The following is a 23489-nucleotide window of genomic DNA, read 5'->3' on the forward strand; positions in this document are numbered from 1 at the left end:
TCATGTCTGGCAATGCAGTCCTATACATGTCTATTCCTTTCTGAGTTCAACGGGGTTTACTCCCAAGTAACTGTGTATTGCATTGCAGTCTAAAAGGGTTTGCAACTTGTTTTAACGAGGCATCATCCTATGCAATATAAACATGAAATATTCAAAAAGTAATCAGACTATGAATTTATTCATGGCTATTATTTATAAGTTCATTAGTCAGGCCTTTCCCAGTGCACATTTTGAGCCTCAGGGATACCAAATAAATTTTCAATGATGAAGTGGGGATTTTTAATGCGGGGGGCGGGGAAGGGGGATATGTTTGCAGCTTAAGATATGTATGCATGATACATATATACTTAAGGTATGTTTGTATTATATATAAGGTGGCAGTTATAGATGCTCCCCTTTCACCGTTGACTGCTGTACTCATTTTTAATATAAAGAGTACACTTGATGTAAAATCACAACTGAAATCTTGTTGCTTCCAAATATGTGAATAGGAAAAATGTCCTTAAGAAAAATGTGGGTCAACTCTTCATTTTTCTTCTAAGCTGTTCTCTGGTAGGAGGACAGGTTCTGGGGTTCTGTTCTTCTTCCATACGCAACACGCTAAGTCAAGTTCCACATCAATATTTTCGTAGTGTATTCCACATTCATTACTGCAACTGTAGAAACCCAAACCCCAAAGATATTGATATACTCAACAGATAGAAACAAATGCAGTTCAACGCGTGACACGTGACAACAGCACGATTACTTATATATTTCCACAACAGCCCTGTACAACATGGATGGGCAAGATAAACCTGGATCGGAGAGTTGAGAGCTTTTATTATGGTTTTAAATGATTTATAGGCTCTTGTATTGTTTTATATCAAGGAGAATTCTAGTACTATGGCTACTTCTGCTGTGACGGCTGTGAAGCAGCAGCAAAGAAATTTTGACTTGCACATTGTGGATTGTAATTATGATGCTTGCTGTTGATTGAACATTGCTTGACATTGGACTGAGAGCCAGTGTAGTGTAGTGGTGAGAGTGATGGACTGGGAGCCGGGAGATCCGGGTTCTAGTCCCCACTTGGCCATGGAAGATCACTGGGTGACTTTGGGCCAGTCACAGACTCTCAGCCCAACCTACCTCACAGGGTTGTTGTTGTGAGGATACAACGGTGAGGAGGAGGATAATGTAAGCCGCCTTGAGTTCCTTGCTAGAGGGAGAAAGGCGGGGTATAAATGCAATAAATAAAATAAATAAATAAACTGTTATTACTCTGTGGGGTTCCTTGGTATGCATTTCTCTGTCTAATGCCTGCTGGAGATTTTATTTTGTTTTTATCGTTATGTTATGTTCTTGTGATGGCCAGTGGCCAAAACAAATATACTGAACTGTTTTATATTGCTGCGAGCTGGTTTGAAGTCCCAAAGGATGGGAAAGAAGGTAGAATTTAAAAAATAAAAGTATGTCTTATAGGGAGGATTTCAATCCATATACCTTGTTCAAAAATATAAATCAAAGCAAGCACATCTGCCTGCACTTCAAACGACTATACCTTTAAGAACAGTATCAGCATGCCACACTGATTTCCAGATATCGCTGGTGCAAATCACACTAACCAGATATGCATTGCGTATCTGTATGGATGTGCAAATTGCTATTGGGTATCTATCACTAGCCAGCCATGGCTAACTGCTCCTGTAAGAAGCACTCCAGTCACTGCAACACTTGGACCACTCACCAGGGATGTTGCTAAGCCTGCGTCCATAGGGTTCTTTATCCCAAATCTTTATCCCAAGAGCTCCAGATCTATTCCTCAGAGGTTGAATTTCATTGGTGCCAATAGAAGGCTTTGCTCTTTGCTCAATTGCCACCGTGAGGGGGTGGGGGTGCTTTTCAAGAGGGACTGCAACTGGGGAAGGAAGGGTTAATTCTCCCCTCCTCACATGCAGCAACACCCCCTCCAAATCTCTCCCTGCAGAGCAATTAAGCTGAGAAACAAAAATGTTTTTCATTGGTATGGGGTGATCTGGGGCAGAGTGCAAATGAAATGAAGAATTTATTTGATTTGAGATTATTTGGGTGAGAAATGGGTTGGCTTTGCCTGCTGTGAAATTTAAATACATCCTAGTAATTATTTCCACATTTGCATATAGAAATATAAATCAACGTAAGTGCATTCTATGCAGATTTGTATCCTATGGGTCTGGTCCCTGAACTTTGAAGTGCCTAGCAACACCCCTGCTGCCCGCTGCCCATCTGATGTCAGTCACTCACCGGTGACTGGCAAAACCATTGATTGCCATCACAAGAAGACCGACCGCGTAGTGCCAAAGGAAGCACATGGTGAGGAAGTTCTTATTTCCAGGATCCGCTTGATTCCAGCCTGGACCTCCCCATGGTGGGTACAGGACAAACCCAACCTGATAGAAGCAAAGAGATGAGTCCATCACCTAGAGTCACAAGAGTATGATAAGTAATTCCTCCAGCACCCATTGTAACAAGGCAAGCATGTTATTTGTAGCAGGATGGGGCCAGTTCTGGCTCCTGCCTAAGTAATTTAAAACTAACATGAAATGGGACAAAAGTAAACTGGATGCTCCTAAGGCAAGGTGGGCAAACTCAAACCTGGGGGCCAAATCTGGCCTTCCTGATGGGAATTATTTTGTACTGCTTCCTCCTGTTAGAAAGGCAGTTAGAAGGGAAAAACAAAAGACAGAACAGAATGAGCACTTAACCTGTCCCACATGGATACAAAAGGCTAAAAAAGAGACTACACCTTTCTTTAGCAAAGAAAGAAAATGCTTTACTCACAAATATTCTTACACATACAAATGCAGGCACAGCGTAGGGTTTCAAGACAGTTTCTTCAGTCCATTTTGTGTTCCTTTACTAAGGCAGGAAGGAGAGAGCAAGCCATGTGCTCTCAGCAATGGAAAAGGTCAAAGACAAGGAGGGGAAAGGAAGGGGAGGAGCAGGAAACTGCACTGTAGGCTATAGAGATCCTAAGGCTAGCTACGCCCAAAGTCCCATGAACTAACTGCAACACTGTCCCCTTCCTGTAATATGCCAATGAGGTGGCAATATTCCCAACATTTCCAGGGTTCCTCAAATGGCTACGGTCCCTCCCCAGTCTCATCCTTTCCCCCAAACACTGATTGTTTGGCGGTATCCCAGGTTTTGTGCAGTTTTCCCCCCATTCTAAAAAGTTTGAAATGCCTCTCTTGGCCATAAGAGCTTTAAGCTAAAATATGCAGGTATTTTGGGCCCCACCCCCTTTTGCAGTTGGCCCCGCCTATCACTGGAATGTGGCCCCTTCTGCAACACTGAATTCAGACCTTGGGCTGAAATAGCTCTTCTTCCTAAGGGGCTGTCTCTGAATTCACACACCCTTCAATAAGCGAACAGCAGCAGCCAGCAATTCCCTATCTGCCACAAGGGATATTCCCCACGATATCACAATGAATACAATGCAGTTGTACTATCTGGCCAGCTTGCTACATTTTTCTCCCATTGAAACAGTGCTTGTAGTGTCCATGTTGATAAATGTGGCACAGCTATCATTCTCCATTGCCCTTGAGGTGGGTGGGAGACCCAACCAGCATCAGGACCATGGTGTATGGGGAGGAACACTTAACTCTTCCCCTTTCTGTGGTCCCACCAAAACCTTCCCCTTCTGAAGCTCCTATTTGCATGCTGAGGGAAGCTCCCATTGGTCCCAATGGGAACTTTAATCCTGATGCAAATGGCAGTTTTGAGGGGGATGTGGGTATTTACTTATGCTGGGTTTGTGGCAGAAGGGATAGGATTTAACCCCTCCCCTGTTTGCTGCAGACCCAACCCTGGTTCCCCCAGGGCTGCTATTTGCAGTGCATGCATGGCATATTTAGTGTCACATGTAGTTTTGCCCTTAAGCATGTGATAGGGTTAGAATTACCCACTTTCAGAGGAGCCCCCCTCCTATGTTTGTGCATGAGTCACTGTTTTGAGTGCCCCCGCCCCATTGGACAGAGGCAAGTCAAGATGACTGACACATTCATGCAATGGGCAGCTTCTTCCTCCCCTGAGTCATCCAATTGCACCCAATGCAACAGAACAACAGAATTACACTCTCTCAGCATAGCCTGATTGGCCTGATCTCCTTTCAGAGGAGGTAATTGTGCAGGGACACAGAGCTTTTCTACATAAGGCTTTTAACTAGCGCCTTTACCGAGGTTTGTGCTTCTGGATTCTTTGAGGGATCAAGCTCAGCTCCTTTACGTGTGTGTTTTTTTCTCTGAGGGTTTCTTTCTCTGCCTTTTTATACATTCCATTTCACAACCACTAGGTGGCACTGTGGTATAGTGAAATTGTGCAATTACATAAGGCTTCTATAATGCCATTGAGACACCAGACTGTCCTTGTTAGGAAAAAAAACTGCCATAATGGTTGCAAAGCACAGGAGAGGCCCTGGATGATGACGATATTGTGTAAAGGACGTGCAAACTACCGTGAGAGAGCAATCATGATCACACAATAAAAGCCTCGTGCAGAGAGGCTCACAGTGGACAACCTCCTCTGTGGGTGGCTACATTGGGTGTAATAGCTGCCTTGATTTTAATGAATTTCTCATGGCAACAGGTTTCTAAAGGCACATTACTGCACTCTGACCAGAATCTGGGAATTACTGATGTAAGGGTATTGTGGACCTGGATGTATAATGCTAATGCTGGGAGCATCCTTCTTCTTTCCCCCTTTCTGTGTTCTTCAGGTAGAAAGACTACTAACCTGCCAGAACCAGGATCCTTGGAGGATGAAAAGGCTGGCTCTGAAGAGCTCCAGGAGGATGTGATCTCGTAGGAATACTTCCAGCGTGGCACAAAAGGCAGCTCCAAATATAGCACTGCTCATGAGGGAGTAGAGGTGTTCAGTCAGTGCAGCATCTTGGTAGTCATGGAAATGGAAAAGGAAGCCTGCCAGAATCCAAACCACAGTTGGTGATTACTCAGAAGCATTAGGAAAATTGGAACCTTCAGGCATTCTTAAATCAATAAGCAGAGGGGAAGCCAGCCTGCATGTTAAACAGAGGTTTCCCTCTGCTTTCTATGTGTGCGGCCAAATAACTTTTTCATAAATTTTCTTTGTGTTGGGAGAAGAGCAGGGGAGAACCTGTGACCTGTTTTGCGTCTGACTGCGGTGGCGATAGATAACGTTTTGGCTGTACTTCTGTATGGGGCCTCGTTCCATATATCCTGGGTTTGCCATGCTTTATCTGTGCAATGCCAGCTAGCTGGGCCAGCTCAAGAGATTTTGCTGCCGGAGGCGGAGCAGACAGAATTGGCTGCTCGAAAAAAACATTTTGTATCAGATCAGCAGATGCGGCAAATACAAACCACACTGCTGTGACACCTGCCTGTTCTTCCCAGAGGGCCAAAGACATGGCTGGGCCAGGGATAAAGATTTTCTATAAAGTACAGGACATTCTGCGGGTTTATGCAGATACACACACACCCGCCGCCCTTTGGCTGCATTTATCCATGTGGAATAATTACTTGTTCAGCCTGATTCTATCCATGTTGGGGTGGGGGCTGAGGAGGAACAGCTGGGGGAGGGGGTTACTGTCGCTGTCTCCCCCGCCCACCCCCCAGCATCTGCCACCCAAGGCAACTGCCTCAAGTTACCTCATGGTGAGGCTGTCCTGTGAACTAGTGGTTTTGGTCCTTGAGGAAGACTTTCACTGTGGCTCTCTGAAATGCCCTCAGCCACAGAATGGGAATGTCCGTGGATAGCTGAAGAGAGGTTTGTCATGATTAGCACTGGGAAACTACAGGGTGGTCATTGTCGTTGCTGAAGTGTGCAGAACATCGTGAGAAAGCTCTAAAATAAATGGCTGAAGCTTGTCATTGGGCTAAGGCTCAAGAGGAAAGTACCTTGGAATGGGCTAAGCTACCAGGTACCCGTTAGACCAGGGGTGTGCAACCTGCAACCTGCAACCTGCAACCTGCAGCCTGGGGGCCGCATGTGGCCCTCTAAGACCTTTATTGTGGCACACCCCCAGGGTACCCTGACCCCACCCCACTGTTGCCAAATTCTCCCAGCCGATTTCCCCACTGCCTGTTCTCCCACCTCTCTCCTCCAGCAATCCTCATAGAGAATTGCTGGGATGTGTGTGCTGCATGTGTGTGTATCTGTGTATCTGTGTATGTGTCACTGTGTGCATGCATATGTATGTCCTCTGGCCACACACAGGTGCATATGTATATGTGTGAGTGTGTGCGCACATATGTGTGACCTCTGGCCACACATTACATGTGGTGTTTGGGACCAAAAATGCACATTAGACATTGCATTAATATGCAGTAGATACCGTCGTGCATTAGACACTGAGTGGATTAGAAAACCAGTGCGCATTAGATGCTGGGAGCAAAAACTGGTGAGATGTTTTAAGAGCCACGGCAAGAATACTTTTCCTGTCCAGCTGCTAATACTTTCACGTGATAACAATTGATTTAAGGTTGAGTTCCTGTAACAAAGGAAGCTTTTGATGCTGATATCCAATGGAAAAGCGATAGTTGAGCTAGGACCACAGCACAACCTCAGCACGCAATACGGAACTCCAGTGTTCTAACCTCTTAGCAGGCTAGTAAAAAGAACTGCATTGTACCAAAAGTGATGGCAGAGGAGGCATGGAGCTGAAGGCTGAGCTTCCCTTTCTCCACAGCTGTCACAGAGGCCAAGCAGACCAGCAGAGGGAAGGCAGAGAAATCTGTCCCTCCTCTGCTGTCCTGCTCACGTCGCCCTCATGGAGTTCTAGGTGCTCACCTGCTTCTCGCCCATGGCAGCCAGGAGAGTTGTTAATACAAGGCTGCAGTAGTGCAACGGTTAAGCTCATGTTTTGCATGCAGGAGAGCCCAGATTCAAGGCCAGGAACATCAAATTAAAAGGATCTCTGGTAGCAGGACTGGGGGAAAGAAAATCTGACCCAGATTCTGGAGAACCTTGTTCAAGGAGACAACACTGATCTAGATGGAACCCAGGGGCGTGACTTATATAAGGCGGCTCATGTGCCTGGTCATTTCTAAATTAACACACAAGGGTAAGTTCAAAACCTTTTGTTTAAAGCTGAGATAAACGATAATGGAGAATAAGCTCCCTTTCCATAAACTATAATTGCCCCCTAGTGGCCATAATATATGTAAATAAAATTACTCACATCTCCAGTGCCAATAATGCACTGTGATTAGGTGATCTGGATACACACACACACACACACACACACACACACACAGAGTCAGGGCCAGAAATACTGGAGCAAGGATAACTGTTTTGGCGGTTGGCCTCTGTACACCACCACATTGAAGTTGAAAGGAAACACACCCAGATGGGAGCAAAGTCAGGACTTTCAGCTGTAATTCAAGGGGTGTGACAAAAGTGGGGCACTACCCATTCAGGAAGTACAGCCAGTGGCATACACACACACCCATTGTTGGTGGCTCATAAATAATGGAGCACACCAACATCATTTCAAACTGAAGGATCGCCTTTAATACCTGGATGAAAATCCTTTGCAGTCAATGACTGCCTGAAGTCTGGAACCCATGCCCATGACCAAATGCTGAGTTTCCTCCCTCGAGATGCTTTGCCAGGCCTTTACTGCAGCTGCCTTCAGCTGCTGCTTGTTTGTGGGTCTGTCTGCCTTCAGTCTTGTCTTCAGTAAGTGAAAAGCATGCTCTGTTGGGTTGACATCAGGTGACTGACTTGGCCATTGAAGAACATCCCACTTCTTTGCCTTGAGAAACTCTGGGGTAGCTTTTGCTGTATGTTTTGGGTCATTATCCATCTGCAATATGAAGTGGCGTCCTATCAGTTTGGCAGCATTCGGCTGAATCTGAGCAGAAAGTATAGCCCTATACACTTCAGAATTCATCCTGCTGCTTTTATCAGCAGGCAGGTCATCAATAAACAGCAGTGACCCAGTTCTATTGGCAGCCATACATGCCCATGCCATAACACTGCCTCCACCATGTTTGACAGATGAGGTGGTATGCTTTGGATCATGAGCTGTTCCTTTCCTTCTCCATACTTTTCTCTTCCCATGATTCTGGTACAAGTTCATCTTGGTTTCATCAGTCCAAAGAATCTTATTCCAGAACTGGGCAGGCTTTTTTAGGTGTTTGCTGGCAAAGGCTAATCTGGCCTGTCTGTTCTTGAGTGTTACCAGTGGTTTGCACCTTGTTGTGAAGCCTCTGTATTTACATTCATAAAGCCATCTCTTGACTGTAGATATTGACAATGACATGCCTACCTCCGCAAGAGCGTTCTTGACCTGGCTAGATGTTGTGAAAGGGTTCCTCTTCATCATGAGCAGAATTCTGCGGTCATCCACTTTAGTGGTCTTCCATGGTCTTCCAGGCCTTTTGCTGCTGCTGAGCTTGCCAGTAAATTCCTTCTTTTCCAGGATGTTCCAAACTGTTGTATTGGCCACTCCCACTGTTTTTGCTATCTCTTTCGATGGGTTTAGGTTGTTTCCTCAGCCTAATGATGGCCTCCTTCACTCACATGGACACCTCTTTGGACTTCATGTTGGGAGTTCCAGTGAACAGCTACCAAATGCAAATGTAACACCCAGAACCACCTCCAGGTCTTTTATCTGCTTGATTGGTCATGGGGTACCCAGTAAACAGGCCACACCTGGCCATGCAGCTGCTTGTCAGCCATTCGTTACATTACTTATGAGCCACCAACAATGGAGGTGTGTGTCTGCCACTGGCTGTCCTTCCTGAATGGTTAGTGCCGCACTTTTGTCAAACCCCTTGAATTACAGCTGAAAGTCCTGACTTCGCTCCCATCTGGGTGTGCTTCCTTTCAACTTCAATGTGGTGGTGTACAGAGGCCAACTGCCAAAACAGTTATCCTTGTTCCAGTATTTCTGGCCCTGACTGTATATATTCAAGATCACTCAATACAGTCTTACTAAGCTTCAGTGCTTATATCCCGCTGAGTCGGTACTTATAATTGCTAGCGATTACTGCTCCACATTTGGGAATTTTTGAAAATGATGGGTGGTGGAAATAAAACTTTCCCCGAATTATGTTTTCAAAAGGATGGTAATTTGCACATTAATAAATGAGAATCTTGGCAGAAATGGTTCTGGGTCATTGGCAGAAATGGTTCTGGATGTAGTGCTGGTGATGTGGGTTCTCGGTTTTCAGTAGGGGCAACTGCCAGTGCCACATGAGTGGCTCTCTTCCCCCACTTCACCTGCCCCGTGTGCCTGAAGGTGTTTGAGAGCCCCACGTGGTCAAATAAGTAGGTGGTTCGCCTGCCTAGTTGAGTGGTGCTCAACCTGTACAGGGAGGGTTGCTCTCCTCCTGAAAGATCAAGTGTGGGGGTGATCCTGGATCTGTCATGGACACCTGAGGCACAGTTGGCCTCAGTGGCTAGGAGAGCTTTCTATCCACTTAGAGTCATGTACCAGCTGTGACCCTATCTGGACAGAGATAGCCTAGTGATAGTTCTTTATGCCTTGGTATCCTCTTGGATGGATTACTGCAATGCACTGTGTGTAGGGCTTCATTTGAATACAGTTTGGAAAAACCTACTAGTTCAAAACAGAGCTGCTAGGTTTCTAACTGGGACTGGTCAATACAATCATGTGAAACTAGTGCTTTGTCAGCAGCAAGGGATTCCAGTCCATTTTGGGGCGCAATTCAAAGTGTTGGTGTTGACCTTGAAAGCCCTAAACAGCTTGGGGCCAGAGCAGCTAAACTAGATTCTAAAGGAATGTCTCCTCCCATATGCACCTTCCCAAACCCTTGGATAGTCTTTGGATGTCCTCCTCTGGGTTGCCCTGCCAAATGAAGTAAGGTGCGTGATTGTAAGAGAGAGGGCCGTCTCAGTTCTGGCACCATGTTATGGGATGGCCTTACCATGGAGGCTTGCTACTGTCTTGTCTATGCCAGGTGAATACATTTCTCTTCTCCCAGGCATTTTAGATTTTTTTGTACTTGTTTTTCATCTGTTTTATTGTGTGAGCTGTCCTGAAAATGTTTTGTTATAGGGCGGCATATAGAATCATAGAACCATAGAATAGTAGGATTGGAAGGGGCCTATAAGACCTTCAAGTCCAACTGCCTGCTCAATGCAGGAATCTAAGTCAAAGCATCCCTGACAGATGGCTGTCCAGCTTCATCTTGAATGCCTCCAGGGTGGGAGAGCCCACCACCTCCCTAGGTAATTGGTTCCATTGTCATATTGCTCTAACAGTCAGGACGTTTTTCTTGATGCTCAGCTGGAATCTGGCTTCCTGTAACTTGAGCCTGTTATTCCGTGTCCTGCACTCTGGGATGATTGAGAAGAGATCCTGGCCTTCCTTTCTGTCACAACCTTTCAAGTACTTGAGTGCTATCGTATCTCCCCTCAGTCTTCTCTTCTCAAGGCTAAACATGCCCAGTTCTTTCAGTCTCTCCTCATAGGGCTTTGTTTCCAGTCCCCTGATCATCTTCATTGCCTCCTCTGAACCCTCTCCAGTTTGTCTGCATCCTTCTTAAAGTGTGGTGCCCAGAACTGGACACAGTACTCCAGATGAGGCCTAACCAGTGCTGAGTAGAAGGGAACTAGTACTTCCCGGGATTTGGAAGCTATACTTTTATTAACGCAGCCCAAAATAGCATTTACCTTTTTTGCCGCCACATCACATTATTGGCTCATATTCAGCTTGTGATCTACAACTATTCCAAGATCCTTCTCACTTGAGCCAAGTACCCCCCATCTTATAACTGTGCATTGGGTTTCTTTTTCCTAGGTGCAGAACTTGGCATTTATCCCTGTTAAATTTCATTCGGTTGTTTTCGGCCCAGTGGTCCAGCCTATCAAGATCACTTTGAATTTTGTTTCTGTCTTTGAAGGTATTAGTTATCCCACACAATTTTGTGTCATCTGCAAATTTGATCAGAATTCCCTGCACCTCCTCATCCAGGTGATTAATAAAAATGTTGAAGAGCACTGGGCCCAGGACTGAGCCCTGCGGTACCCCACTTGTTACCTCTCCCCAGTTTGAGAAGATCTCATTGATAACCACTCTTTGAGTCTGATCCTGTAGCCAACTGTGGATCCACCTGATAGTTGTTTCATCTAGCCCACTTTTAGCTAGTTTGCTAATCTGGATATCATGGGGCACTTTGTCGAGATATATGATGTCCACAGCATTCCCACAGCCCACAAGGGAGTTTACCTGATCAAAAAATGAGATCAGATTCGTCTGGCAGGATTTGTTCTTGACAGATCCATGTTGGCGTTGAGTAATTACTGCATTGTTTTCAAGGTGCTTGCAGATTGATTGCTTTATAATCTGGTCCAGAATTTTCCCAGGGATTGATGTCAGACTGACTGGTCTGTAGTTCCCAGGTTCCTTCTTTTTACCCCTTTTGAAGACAGGGACAACATTAGCCCTCTTCACGTATCACAAGGCTAAAAGATATGATGTCGGAAGATGAGCCCCTCAGGTTGGAAGGTGTCCAATATACTACTGGGGAAGAGCAGAGGGAATTTCCAAGTAGCACCAGAAAGAGTGAAGCAGCTGGGCTAAAGCCGAAAGGACACTCAGCTGTGGATGTGTCTGGCAGTGAAAAGAAAGTTTGATGCTGTAAAGAACAATTTTGTTTAGGAACCTGAAATGTAAGATCAATGAATCAAAGTAAGCTGGAGGTGGCCAAACATGAGATGGCAAGATTGAACATCGACATCTTGGGAATCAGCGAACTAAAATGGACAGGCATGGGTGAATTTAATTCAGGTGACCATCATATCTACTACTGTGGGCAAGAATCCCTTAGAAGAAATGGAGTAGCACTCATAGTCAACAAAAGGGTGGGAAAAGCAGTACTGAGGTACAATCTCAAAAATGATAGAATGATCTCAGTACAAATCCAAGGCAAACCATTCAACATCACAGTAATTCAAGTCTATGCCCCAACCACTGAGGCCGAAGAAGCTGAGGTTGATCGGTTCTATGAAGACCTACAACACCTTCTAGAACTAACACCAAGTAAAGATGTCCTCTTCATCATAGGGGATTGGAATGCTAAAGTAGGAAGTCAAGAAATCACCGGGATAACAGGCAAGCATGGCCTTGGTGTACAAAATGAAGCAGGACAAAGGCTAATAGAGTTTTGCCAAGAGAACACACTGATCATAGCAAACACTCTTTTCCAACAGCACAAGAGGCGACTCTACACATGGACATCACCAGATGGTCAATATCGAAACCAGATTGATTATGTACTTTGCAGCCAAAGATGGAGAAGCTCTATACAGTCAGTAAAAACAAGACCTGGAGCTGACTGTGGCTCAGATCATGAGATTCTTGTTGCAAAATTTTGGCTTAAATGGAAGAACGTAGGGAAAACCACTAAACCATTCAGGTATGACCTAAATCATATCCCTTATGAATATACAGTGGAGGTGAGGAATAGATTTAAGGGATTAGACCTGATAGAGTGCCAGAGGAACTATGGACAGAGGTCTGTCACATTGTTCAGGAGGCAGCAACTCAATCCATCCCAAAGAAAAAGAAATGCAAGAAAGCCAAGTGGCTGTCTGATGAGGCTTTACAAGTAGCTGAGGAAAGAAGGGAAGCGAAAAGCAAGGGAGAAAGGGGAAGATATATCCAACTGAATGCAGAGTTCCAGAGAATAGCGAGGAGAGACAAGAAGGCCTTCTTAAATGAACAATGCAAAGAAATCGAGGAAAACAACAGACTGGGAAAAACTAGAGATCTCTTCAAGAAAATCGGAAATCTCAAGGGAACATTTTGTGCAAAGACAGGCATGATAAAGGACAAAGAAGGCAGGGACCTAACAGAAGCAGATGAGATTAAGAAGAGGTGGAAAGAATACACAGAAGAACTATACAGGAAAGATCTGAATGTCCCTGATAGCCATGATAGTGCGGTCACTGAACTTGAGTCGGACATCCTCGAGAGTGAAGTCGAGTGGGCCTTAGGAAGCATTAGTAACAACAAAGCTAGCGGAGATGACAGTATTCCAGCTGAGCTATTTAAAATCCTAAAAGATGATGCTGTTAAAGTGCTGCACTCAATAAATTCCAACAAATTTGGAACACTCAACAGTGGCCACAATACTGGAAAAGGTCAGTTTACATTCCAATTCCAAAGAAGGGCAATGCCAAAGAGTGTTCAAACTACCGTACAATTGCGCTCATTTCACATGCCAGCAAGGTGATGCTCCAAATCCTACAAGCTAGGCTTCAGCAGCATGCGAACCGAGAACTACCGGAAGTACAAGCAGTGTTTCGAAGAGGCAGAGGAACGAGAGATCAAATCGCCAACATTCGCTGGATCATGGAGAAAGCAAGAGAATTCCAGAAGAACGTCTATTTCTGCTTCATTGACTATGCTAAAGCCTTTGATTATGTGGATCAAAACAAACTGTGGCAAATTCTTAAAGAGATGGGAGTACTAGACCACCTTACCTGTCTCCTGAGAAACCTGTACGAGGGTCAAGAAGCAACAGTAAGAACCGGACATGGAACAATGGATTGGTTCAAAATTGGGAAAGGAGTATGACAAGGATGTATATTGTCACCCTGCTTATTTAGTTTATATGCAGAGTACATCATGAGAAACGCCGGGTTGGATGAATCACAGGTCGGAATTAAGATTGCCGGGAGAATTATCAACAACCTCAGATACGCAGATGATACCACCCTAATGGCAGAAAGTGAAGAGGATCTAAAGATCCTCTTGTTGAGGGTGAAAGTGCAGAGTGCAAAAGCTGGTTTGAAACTCAACATTAAAAAAACCAAAGATTATGGCACCTGGCCCCATCACTTTCTGGCATATGGAAGGGGAAGAAATGGAAGCAGTGACAGATTTTACTTTCTTGGGCTCCAAGATCACCTCAGACGGTAACTGTAGCCATGAAATTAAAAGACGCTTGCTCCTTGGGAGGAAAGCTATGGCACACCTAGACAGCATAGTAAGAAGCAGAGACATCACCTTGCCGACAAAGGTCCGTCTAGTCAAAGCTATGGTTTTCCCAGTAGTAATGTATGGCTGTGAGAGCTGGACTATAAGGAAGGCTGAGCACCGAAGAATTGATGCTTTTGAACTGTGGTGCTGGAGAAGACCCTTACAAGTTGCCTGGACTGCAAGGAGGTCCAATCAGTCCATCCTAAAGGAAATCAACCCTGACTGCTCACTGGAAGGACAGATACTGAAGCTGAAGCTCAAATATTTTGGCCACCTAATGTGAAGAGAAAACTCCCTGGAAAAGACCCTGATGCTGGGAAAGATTGAAGGCAAAAGGAGAAGGGGACGGCAGAGGATGAGATGGCTAGATAGCATCACCGATGCAATGAATATGGACTTGAGCATGCTCCGGGAGAGGGTAGAGGACAGGAAGGCCTGGCGTGCTATGGTCCATGGGGTCACAAAGAGTTGGACACGACTTAATGACTGAACAACAACAACAATCATCTAGCAGTTTATCCCTCCTCCATGATTTCTCACAGATAATAGACAGTGGTTCCAAGAGTTCTTCTGCCAGTTCCTTTATTACTCTAGGATGCAGTTCATCTGGCCCTGGAGATTTGAACTCATTCAGAGTAATTGGGTGTTCCTTGACCATATGCCTATCGATCTCAAGCTGCAATCCTGCCCCTTCAGCCTGTACTTTGCCTCTGCCAGGGGGATCATAGACCCTCTTCCAGGAGAAGACTGAGCCAAACTAGGAATTGAGCACTTCTGCCTTTTCTTTGTCATCTGTTATCATTTTGCCATCCTCATTGAATAGTCAAACCACCCTTTCTTTCCTCTGTCTTTTACTGTGCCTGTATCTGAAGAAAGCTTTTTTGTTGCTTTTAGCATCCCTCGCTAACCTCACCTCGTTCTCAGTTTGAGCCTTCCTGATGCCACCCCTGCAATTCTGTGCTACCTGCCTGTACTCTTCCTTTGTAGCTTGTCCTTCCTTCCACTTCCTATATGTGTCCTTTTTTGTTTTCATGTCTTCTCTAAGCTTTTTGTGAAGCCACATTGGCTTCTTCTGCGATCTTCCACCTTTTCTTCTTGTTGGAATTATTTGTAATTGTGCCTTTAGAATTTCCTTTTTAAAAAACTCCCACCCATCTTGGACTCCTTTTCTCATTAGGGTTGCTTGCCATGGGACCTTACTTATCATTGTTCTGAGTTTATTAAAATTTCCTAAAATCCAGGGTACGCATTTGGCTACACTCAGCTTTTGCTTCCTTTAGAACCTTCCTTTAATTAAAACTGTTCAAATGTTGCAATATGACTTAGTGGGGAGAATGGTATCACAGCTCCTCTGGCTGCCATTGGCGTACCTGCACTGATGTCATAGAATGGCTACTGGGCAAACTAGGGTAAGGCAGTTGAGTTCTAAAAACGACTGGGGAACCTTTAGAAATGGAATATTAAGTTCTATGGATAACTTTTATGGGTTCAGATTGATGGAATAGTTTTGGAGGCTTCTCTTAGAAAAGTATGCTTGTGGTATGGTTTTAAAAAGTCATGATCCGAGGCCTGTGCCCTAAATCTAACTTCACACATATGGCTTTGAATGGCTCTGATCTTTGAAAAGCAGACAATAAGCATGCAGTTTCCCACTCAGGGATCTACCCCACTTCTTAAAACTTGTAGAAGCAATTCAAGTTGAGGGCATTTCCCAACGGTGGAAACCTGACTATACTTGAGGACTAGGAGTAGGAATTGGGAAAACTGCCAAGCCAATAAGAGGCCAAAATAGGGCTGCCACTTCCCATGAGTAATTGGTTCCATTTGTGGAGAAAGTGCTCATTTGTGTGTGTGTGTGTGAATTCATTTATAAGTATGCAATCTTTAAATTGCCTCTTGAGTAGGGATGCTGGAGAAATTCAAGACAGACTAAAAGGAGCTTGGATTTCTAAGAATGCGACCTGCGGAATCTGCTGTGGAGCGACCCCCTCAGGCTGTGCCGAATCTGTGGACTTTTGGATTTTTTTTTAACTTTCTCAAAATTTGCACATATTTATTCATGGGAAAATACTTCTGCTGAGGAAAAGTTGAATGAAATGGGGGACAATACACTAAATGTTATGTACTAAGGTAAATTATGTAAATTCTTATGAAACTTCTTATGTAATTACGTGCGTATTTTTCCGCCTGACGAAAAAATCTCCGCATTCGTCCGTGAGCGGGCGATGGGACAAAAGGCACCTGACAATCTGTGAAACATAGATGGAGAGGACTTTACACCGTCTGTACATCCCTATTCTTGAGTAACACAAAGTCTGGAGATTTTTTTTTTTTTAAGTAAACAAAGAACTTCCAGGAGGACAAAATTATACTCGTGTTAGTTAAAATTGGCCAGATAGAAACACTGGATGAATAAGGCAGCAACCTTGGAGCTGGAAGTTTGGAGAATAAGCACTGAAAAGTTTCTTTGGTGGGTACATCATCCGCTGATTTCTGTCATTACACTTTTGAGTCATTCATTTTAATGCCTTGGCCTGTTGCCCCCATTTATCACTAACCTTCTGCAAACAATGCCAGAGCCACCAGGAGGCGATCCAGCCCCACTGGTAACTTGAGTGGCGTATGTGCAAGAACGTCCACCACTCCAGAGAAGCCATAGAACAGGTACATGGTCATGTGCTGCCAGTTCATCAGCTGCACCCAGTTTTGGGTCTCTTCATCATACAGAGAGAGGTGGGGTCCGTCTGGGACAAACTGCTCAGCCAGTATCCCTGTAAGACACAAACATTTCAGAGGTCCCCTTCTCTCCACCTCCCCCCCCCCACACACACTCCAAATAGAGAAAAAGACTGGAAGAAGTTTGCAGGCAGGAAGCTATTATTGGATGCAAAGTAAGAAAACTCCTAACAGAGAGAACTCAGCAACTGCAATGAATTAAGGACTCATTATGAACTTTACATCATAGATCAAAGTGCTTAGCAAATAATGCACCCACTGGGGTTCTTAGGACTGCGTTGCAAGTTACACAGATAAGGATGAGCCATATATCTGTGGGTTTCACACTGAAACTTGCCCTTTTGATGAAATAGAACTTCTTGCCAAAAAAACCCTGTGTTTTCAAGACTGCTTCATGGGGAGGCACTTTTTCAAATGGGGGGACTTCCCAACACATGTTGTTGTTGTTGTTCAGTCGTTCAGTCATGTCCGACTCTTTGTGACCCCATGGACCATAGCATGCCAGGCCTTCCTGTCCTGCGCTCTCTCCCGGAGCGTGCTCAGGTCCATATTCATTGCATCAGTGATGCTATCTAGCCATCTCATCCTCTGCCGTCCCCTTCTCCTTTTGCCTTCAGTCTTTCCCAGCATCAGGGTCTTTTCCAGGGAGTGTTCTCTTCGCATTAGGTGGCCAAAATATTGGAGCTTCAGCTTCAGTATCTGTCCTTCCAATGAGCACGCAGGGTTGATTTCCTTTAGGATTGACTGATTGGACCTCCTTGCAGTCCAGGGGACTCGTAAGAGTCTTCTCCAGCACCACAGTTCAAAAGCATCAATTTTCGGTGCTCAGCCTTCCTTATAGTCCAGCTCTCACAACCATACATTACTACTGGGAAAACCATAGCTTTGACTAGATGGACCTTTGTCGGCAAGGTGATGTCTCTGCTTCTTACTATGCTGTCTAGGTGTGCCATAGCTTTCCTCCCAAGGAGCAAGCGTCTTTTAATTTCATGGCTACAGTCACCGTCTGCGGTGATCTTGGAGCCCAAGAAAGTAAAATCTGTCACTGCTTCCATTTCTTCCCCTTCTATATTCCAGGAAGTGATGGGGCCAGATGCCATGATCTTCGTTTTCTTAATGTTGAGTTTCAAACCAGCTTTTGCACTCTTCTCTTTCACCCTCAACAAGAGGCTCTTTAGATCCTCTTCGCTTTCTGCCATTAGGGTGGTATCATCTGCATATCAGAGGTTGTTGATAATTCTCCCGGCAATCTTAATTCCGACCTGTGATTCATCCAACCTGGCGTTTCTCATGATGTACTCTGCATATAAGTTAAATAAGCAGGGCGACAATATGCAGCCTTGCCATACTCCTTTCCCAATTTTGAACCAATCCGTTGTTCCATGTCTGGTACTTACTGTTGCTTCTTGACACTCATACAGGTTTCTCAGGAGACAGGTAAGTTGGTCTGGTACTCCCATCTCTTTAAGAATTTGCCACAGTTTGTTTTGATCCACACAATCAAAGGCTTTAGCATAGTCAATGAAGCAGAAATAGACGTTCTTCTGGAATTCTCTTGCTTTCTGATGATCCAGCAAATGTTGGCGATTTGATCTCTCGTTCCTCTGCCTCTTCGAAAACCTGCTTGTACTTCCGGTAGTTCTCGGTTCGCATACTGCTGAAGCCTAGCTTGTAGGATTTTGAGCATCACCTTGCTGGCATGTGAAATGAGCGCAATTGTGCGGTAGTTTGAACACTCTTTGGCGTTGCCCTTCTTTGGAATTGGAATGTAAACTGACCTTTTCCAGTATTGTGGGCACTGTTGAGTGTTCCAAATTTGTTGGCATATTGAGTGCAGCACTTTAACAGCATCATCTTTTAGGATTTTAAATAGCTCAGCTGGAATACTGTCATCTCCGCTAGCTTTGTTGTTAGTAATGCTTCCTAAGGCCCACTTGACTTCACTCTCGAGGATGTCCGGCTCAAGTTCAGTGACCACACTGTCATGGCTATCAGGGACATTCAGATCTTTCCTGTATAGTTCTTCTGTGTATTCTTTCCACCTCTTCTTAATCTCATCTGCTTCTGTTAGGTCCCTGCCTTCTTTGTCCTTTATCATGCCTGTCTTTGCACAAAACGTTCCCTTGAGATCTCCGATTTTCTTGAAGAGATCTCTGGTCTTTCCCATTCTGTTGTTTTCCTTGATTTCTTTGCATTGTTCATTTAAGAAGGCCTTCTTGTCTCTCCTTGCTATTCTCTGGAACTCTGCATTCCATTGGATATATCTTCCCCTTTCTCCCATGCTTTTCGCCTCCCTTCTTTCCTCAGCTACTTGTAAAGCCTCATCAGACAGCCACTTGGCTTTCTTGCATTTCCTTTTCTTTGGGATGGATTGAGTTGCTGCCTCCTGAACAATGTTACGGACCTCTGTCCATAGTTCCTCAGGCACTCCGTCTATCAGGTCTAATCCCTGAAATCTATTCCTGACCTCCACTGTATATTCATAATGGATATGATTTAGGTCATACCTGAATGGTTTAGTGGTTTTCCCTACGTTCTTCAATTTAAGCCGAAATTTTGCAAGAAGCAGCTCATGATCTGAGCCACAATCAGCTCCAGGCCTTGTTTTTACTGACTGTATAGAGCTTCTCCATCTTTGGCTGCAAAGGACATAATCAATCTGGTTTCGATATTGACCATCTGGTGATATCCATGTGTAGAGTCGCCTCTTGTGCTTTTGGAAAATAGTGTTTGCTATGATCAGCGTGTTCTCTTGGCAAAACTGTATTAGTCTTTGTCCTGCTTCATTTTGTACACCAAGGCCATGCTTGCCTGTTATCCCAGTTATTTCCTGACTTCCTACTTTAGCATTCCAATCCCCTATGATGAAGAGGACATCTTTACTTGGTGTTAGTTCTAGAAGGTGTTGTACGTCTTCATAGAACCGATCAACCTCAGCTTCTTCGGCCTCAGTGGTTGGGGCATAGACTTGAATTACTGTGATGTTGAATGGTTTGCCTTGGATTTGTACTGAAATCATTCTATTGTTTTTGAGATTGTACCCCAGTACTGCTTTTCCCACTGTCAGGGTGGACACTGAGCCCATAGAATCCCAGAGTAGTTCTGATTCCGAGGAAGAGGAGTCGCTCCTGGGAGAGGAGCGCATTCATCTTTCCCAGGGCCAACAGCTGACAGAGATTTTTCCCACTGGCATTCCTAGCTTAGATAGCCGTCCTGGGAGTGACAGAGCGCAAGAAGCAGACTTGCTGGATGCATGACGCCGACGCAGAGAGCGGCGCCAAATGGAGGGTGCGGAAAGGAGGTGTAGTGCCTGGTTGGCGCGCAAACAACGGTTGTGCCCAGAGGATCCAAGGTAAAAGGGGAGGGACTCTCCCTAGCCCTTAAGTTCAGGGTCTGCCAGTGATTCCCTTTCATACGGGGACCAACTGTTCCAACTTAGGGCATAGGTACTCTGCTGCTCATATCTAGTTGCTAACAGTAGAGTTGTTAAGTTGTAAAAGAGGAATAAAGCTTTGAAAAGGATCCCTTTGTCTGTGTCTGGACTTGGCTCCTGGATTAGACTGAGAGAGGCCTCCAAGGAGCCCTTGACACCCACCCTTTTGTTGACTATGAGTGCTACTCTATTTCTTCTAAGGGATTCTTGCCCACAGTAGTAGATATGATGGTCACCTGAATTAAATTCACCCATGCTTGTCCATTTTAGTTCGCAGATTCCCAAGATGACAATGTTCAATCTTGCCATCTCATGTTTGACCACCTCCAGCTTACCTTGATTCATTGATCTTACATTCCAGGTTCCTAAACAATATTGTTCTTTACAGCATCGGATTTTCTTTTCACCACCAGACACATCCACAGCTGAGTGTCCTTTCGGCTTTGGCCCAGCCGCTTCACTCTTTCTGGTGCTACTTGGAAATACCCTCTGCTCTTCCCCAGTAGTATATTGGACACCTTCCGACCTGAGGGGCTCATCTTCCGGCGTCATCTCTTTTAGCCTTGTGATACGTTCCATGGGGTTTTCTTGGCAAGAATACTGGAGTGGGTTGCCATTTCCTTCTCCAGTGGACCACATTTTGTTAGAACTCTCTGCCATGACCTGTCCGTCTTGGGTGGCCCTGCACGACATAGCTTATGGCTTCAATGAGTTACGCAAGCCCCTTCGCCACAACAAGGTAGTGATCCATGAAGGGGATCCCAACACACACACTCCAGCTATTCACCAGGTACAGAACCCTATTGATCCTTGCCCCTGGTAAATCACAGGGCCTATTTTTGTTGCAGAGCACATTTGTGTGATCACACTTGAGAAAGAACACAACTGCAAGCTTTAAACAGGACTTTTACTTAATATTAACAGGCATCTTTTTACAAGAAAAGCAGGTGAAGTAAGTAGGCAAAGGTGAAGCCAAAACCAACATCCCAATTCCCTACATGCATTAACTATTGAGTGGCTTTTCAGCCAGCTCTTTCCCCCTCCGTACAGTGGGTTTAAATAATGGCTGTTGCTTATTTCAACAATTTTGTCCCTACTTTTGCCTTTGCAGAGTATCCCTAATTGAAATTGTATGAGTGTAAATTGCTAGGGTTGTTGTCATTCTCCAGGGTTCAGCTCCCTCCCTAGGGTGTGCAGAAGTTTAATAGCTGAGCGGAAGACAGATGCATTTCGACTCAAGTACATATGCACATAAACGTGCACACGGATGCAACATGCCAGTTTCTCTTCCCTTCTGTCCTGCTGCTCCTACATAACTATATAGATAGCTCTAGCTGTCTACATAATCAGATGCATTGTGAGATTGTTGCAGCTATCTACATAATCAGATGCATTGCAAGATGAAGCATTCTATTCTATATATTAACTGCGAACTCATCCGCTGAGTGCTGATCCTTAACAATGCTTGTGTTGCCATGCTGTCATGGCATACATATTGTTATGCCCTTGCACCCCAATTCTCCAAGTGGTGAAAACTCCAGTGGTTATTAGCATTACCCAGGATTTCAGTATCCTTGCAATGAGGTACTGGAGGCTTATGGAATTTTTGTGATACATGGTTTGTTTACACATATATTCAAGTTGAGCATAGATGGGGATTTGCAGCATTTCAATCACAGGTTTGGAAGGGACCTCCTGGAGATTAATCCAGAACACCCCAAATCTCATTACACTATCTTGGTTGGAAAGCATCTCTCTAGCAGAAGAAGGAATGGGAGAAGGACAGAGTAGGAAGGTACCTCCTAGAGCAAAGAATGCCTTGGCTGTCCCTTCTATGATATCCATACACTGGATTGACCGGGTGGGCTGGTTCTCTGCATTCAGCTTTTGAAGAATGTACTTGACTGGGTACTTAATGGACCACCACAGCCCAAGCATCAGGAAGAAGCTCCCCCGAAGGGCACTGCCAACAAAACTTGGCATTGTTGCACTTGGGCCTTAAAAACAACAAAAACACAATCACAGAATAAGTCTTCATTTGTTATACACCTGAGGCTGTGAAAAGAGTCATCTTTTCAGCAATGACAGCCCAATACATCCTTTTCTATGACACCAGCAACAGGGTGAATAAGAATAGTGGTTGGTTTGTTGGTTGGTTAATGTGGTTGGTTAAAATCTGGCTCTAATGTAAGGAACAGACACAGAAAAGTAGAAAGTAGAAAATTCGCAGATTACAAAAAAGGAAAACGAAATGTACCAGCTACCACCATGTACCTTGACCACTTGGTTCCCTGTGAAAAATCAAATCTAATGAAAGGTTTAATTTAACTAACTGTGTTTATTGAAACATTCAAAGTGTTACACCTTTTATCTTTTCAAAACGTCCTTAAATACAATGTTCTTGGTGTAAGAACATTCAACTTTGGCTGGATTGCTTTTACCTGTGTCTCTTAACCCCTTTGTGATTTGTTTACAGGCCGTATGTTACTGGCATATCATTGTACTTTGGCCTGCACTGGTGTTTATAAAGGTGTACAGAGACCTTTCTGTGTTCATATTTCATTTTGCTCGAATTTGTAGTTAATTATGTTGGTTTAATTATACTTGACATTTTTTGATATTAAAAATAAAACTTTATAGTACATTGTTATAGAAGATAGCCCAATTCTTTAAAAAAAAAAAAAAAAAGCTTTATGGACACAAATAACCTCCCGACTTTCAATTATAGTGAAAACCATTGTTATTTGTGGAATCTGCGTGTCACGAGCTTTCCGAAGAAGTGCATTTCATGAGAATCGGTCAATGGGAAGGCAGTCAAAAAGGGATGACCAACTAACTTCTGACTTTGAATTATACATATAAGTACACATAAGTATACATATAAGTTAAGACAGCAATGGGATCCAAAGGCTGCTCTTGCAAGCCTTTGTTGCTAACTTACTCATCGAGTAATGGTTGTCACTTCCTCCACAATTTAACAGTCATTAAAAACTTGTTCCCTCCACTCCATGTCATCACTGCCCTGGCTTCAAGGAAGGGCGTTTTCCACATAATCTAAGGCTTATCTTGGTACTGCAGTGGTTCTTAGTCCATTTAAAACACACTCATTCTCTGTACAATTTAATCTTGAGTTGAGGTGACCGCCTGCCTGCCTGGCAGCGAACCTGCTACCAGCAACAGCTTCATGTTTTCCATCTGATCTGCCCCGCCCAAGAAGGGGGCCTTTAACCCTGGTTGCATTTTGTCCCCTGCTTAGTGAAATCTTCCTGCTCCTCCATTTAGTAAAATCTAAAATGGGACCCTCCCCCATTTACCAAATACAGTAAGAGCGCAATACTATGCATGTTTAGACAAAAGGAAGTCCTA

At 44.4% G+C, this 23489-nt stretch overlaps 1 protein-coding gene across 1 annotated transcript; it reads right to left on the reverse strand.

Annotated features, from left to right (window-relative positions):
* Positions 1-526: 526 nt before the first annotated feature.
* On the reverse strand, positions 527-22106 carry LOC146340504 (transmembrane protein 45B-like). Its single transcript, XM_084807267.1, has 5 exons — positions 21923-22106; positions 16513-16725; positions 4753-4937; positions 2264-2408; positions 527-672 (listed from the first exon to the last, which is right to left on the reverse strand). Exons 1-5 carry the CDS (start codon positions 22104-22106, stop codon positions 527-529), a joined length of 873 nt encoding a protein of 290 aa, XP_084663393.1.
* Positions 22107-23489: the final 1383 nt, after the last annotated feature.

This window comes from Heloderma suspectum, chromosome 6 (assembly GCF_057233095.1).
Source record: "Heloderma suspectum isolate Gila_16-S chromosome 6, 16-S_ref, whole genome shotgun sequence".
Lineage (NCBI taxonomy): Eukaryota > Metazoa > Chordata > Lepidosauria > Squamata > Helodermatidae > Heloderma > Heloderma suspectum.

Excerpts from the sequence above, each read along its gene's own strand:
- LOC146340504 (XM_084807267.1), bottom strand. The coding sequence starts at position 22,106 with ATGCCAAGTTTTGTTGGCAGTGCCCTTCGGGGGAGCTTCTTCCTGATG. Across the intron at positions 16,726-21,922 it reads GGCATTCTTTGCTCTAGGAG|GGATACTGGCTGAGCAGTTT; the intron begins GTACCTTCCTAC and ends TGTGTCTTACAG. Across the intron at positions 673-2,263 it reads CAATGGTTTTGCCAGTCACC|GTTTGGGTTTCTACAGTTGC; the intron begins GGTGAGTGACTG and ends AATATCTTTGGG.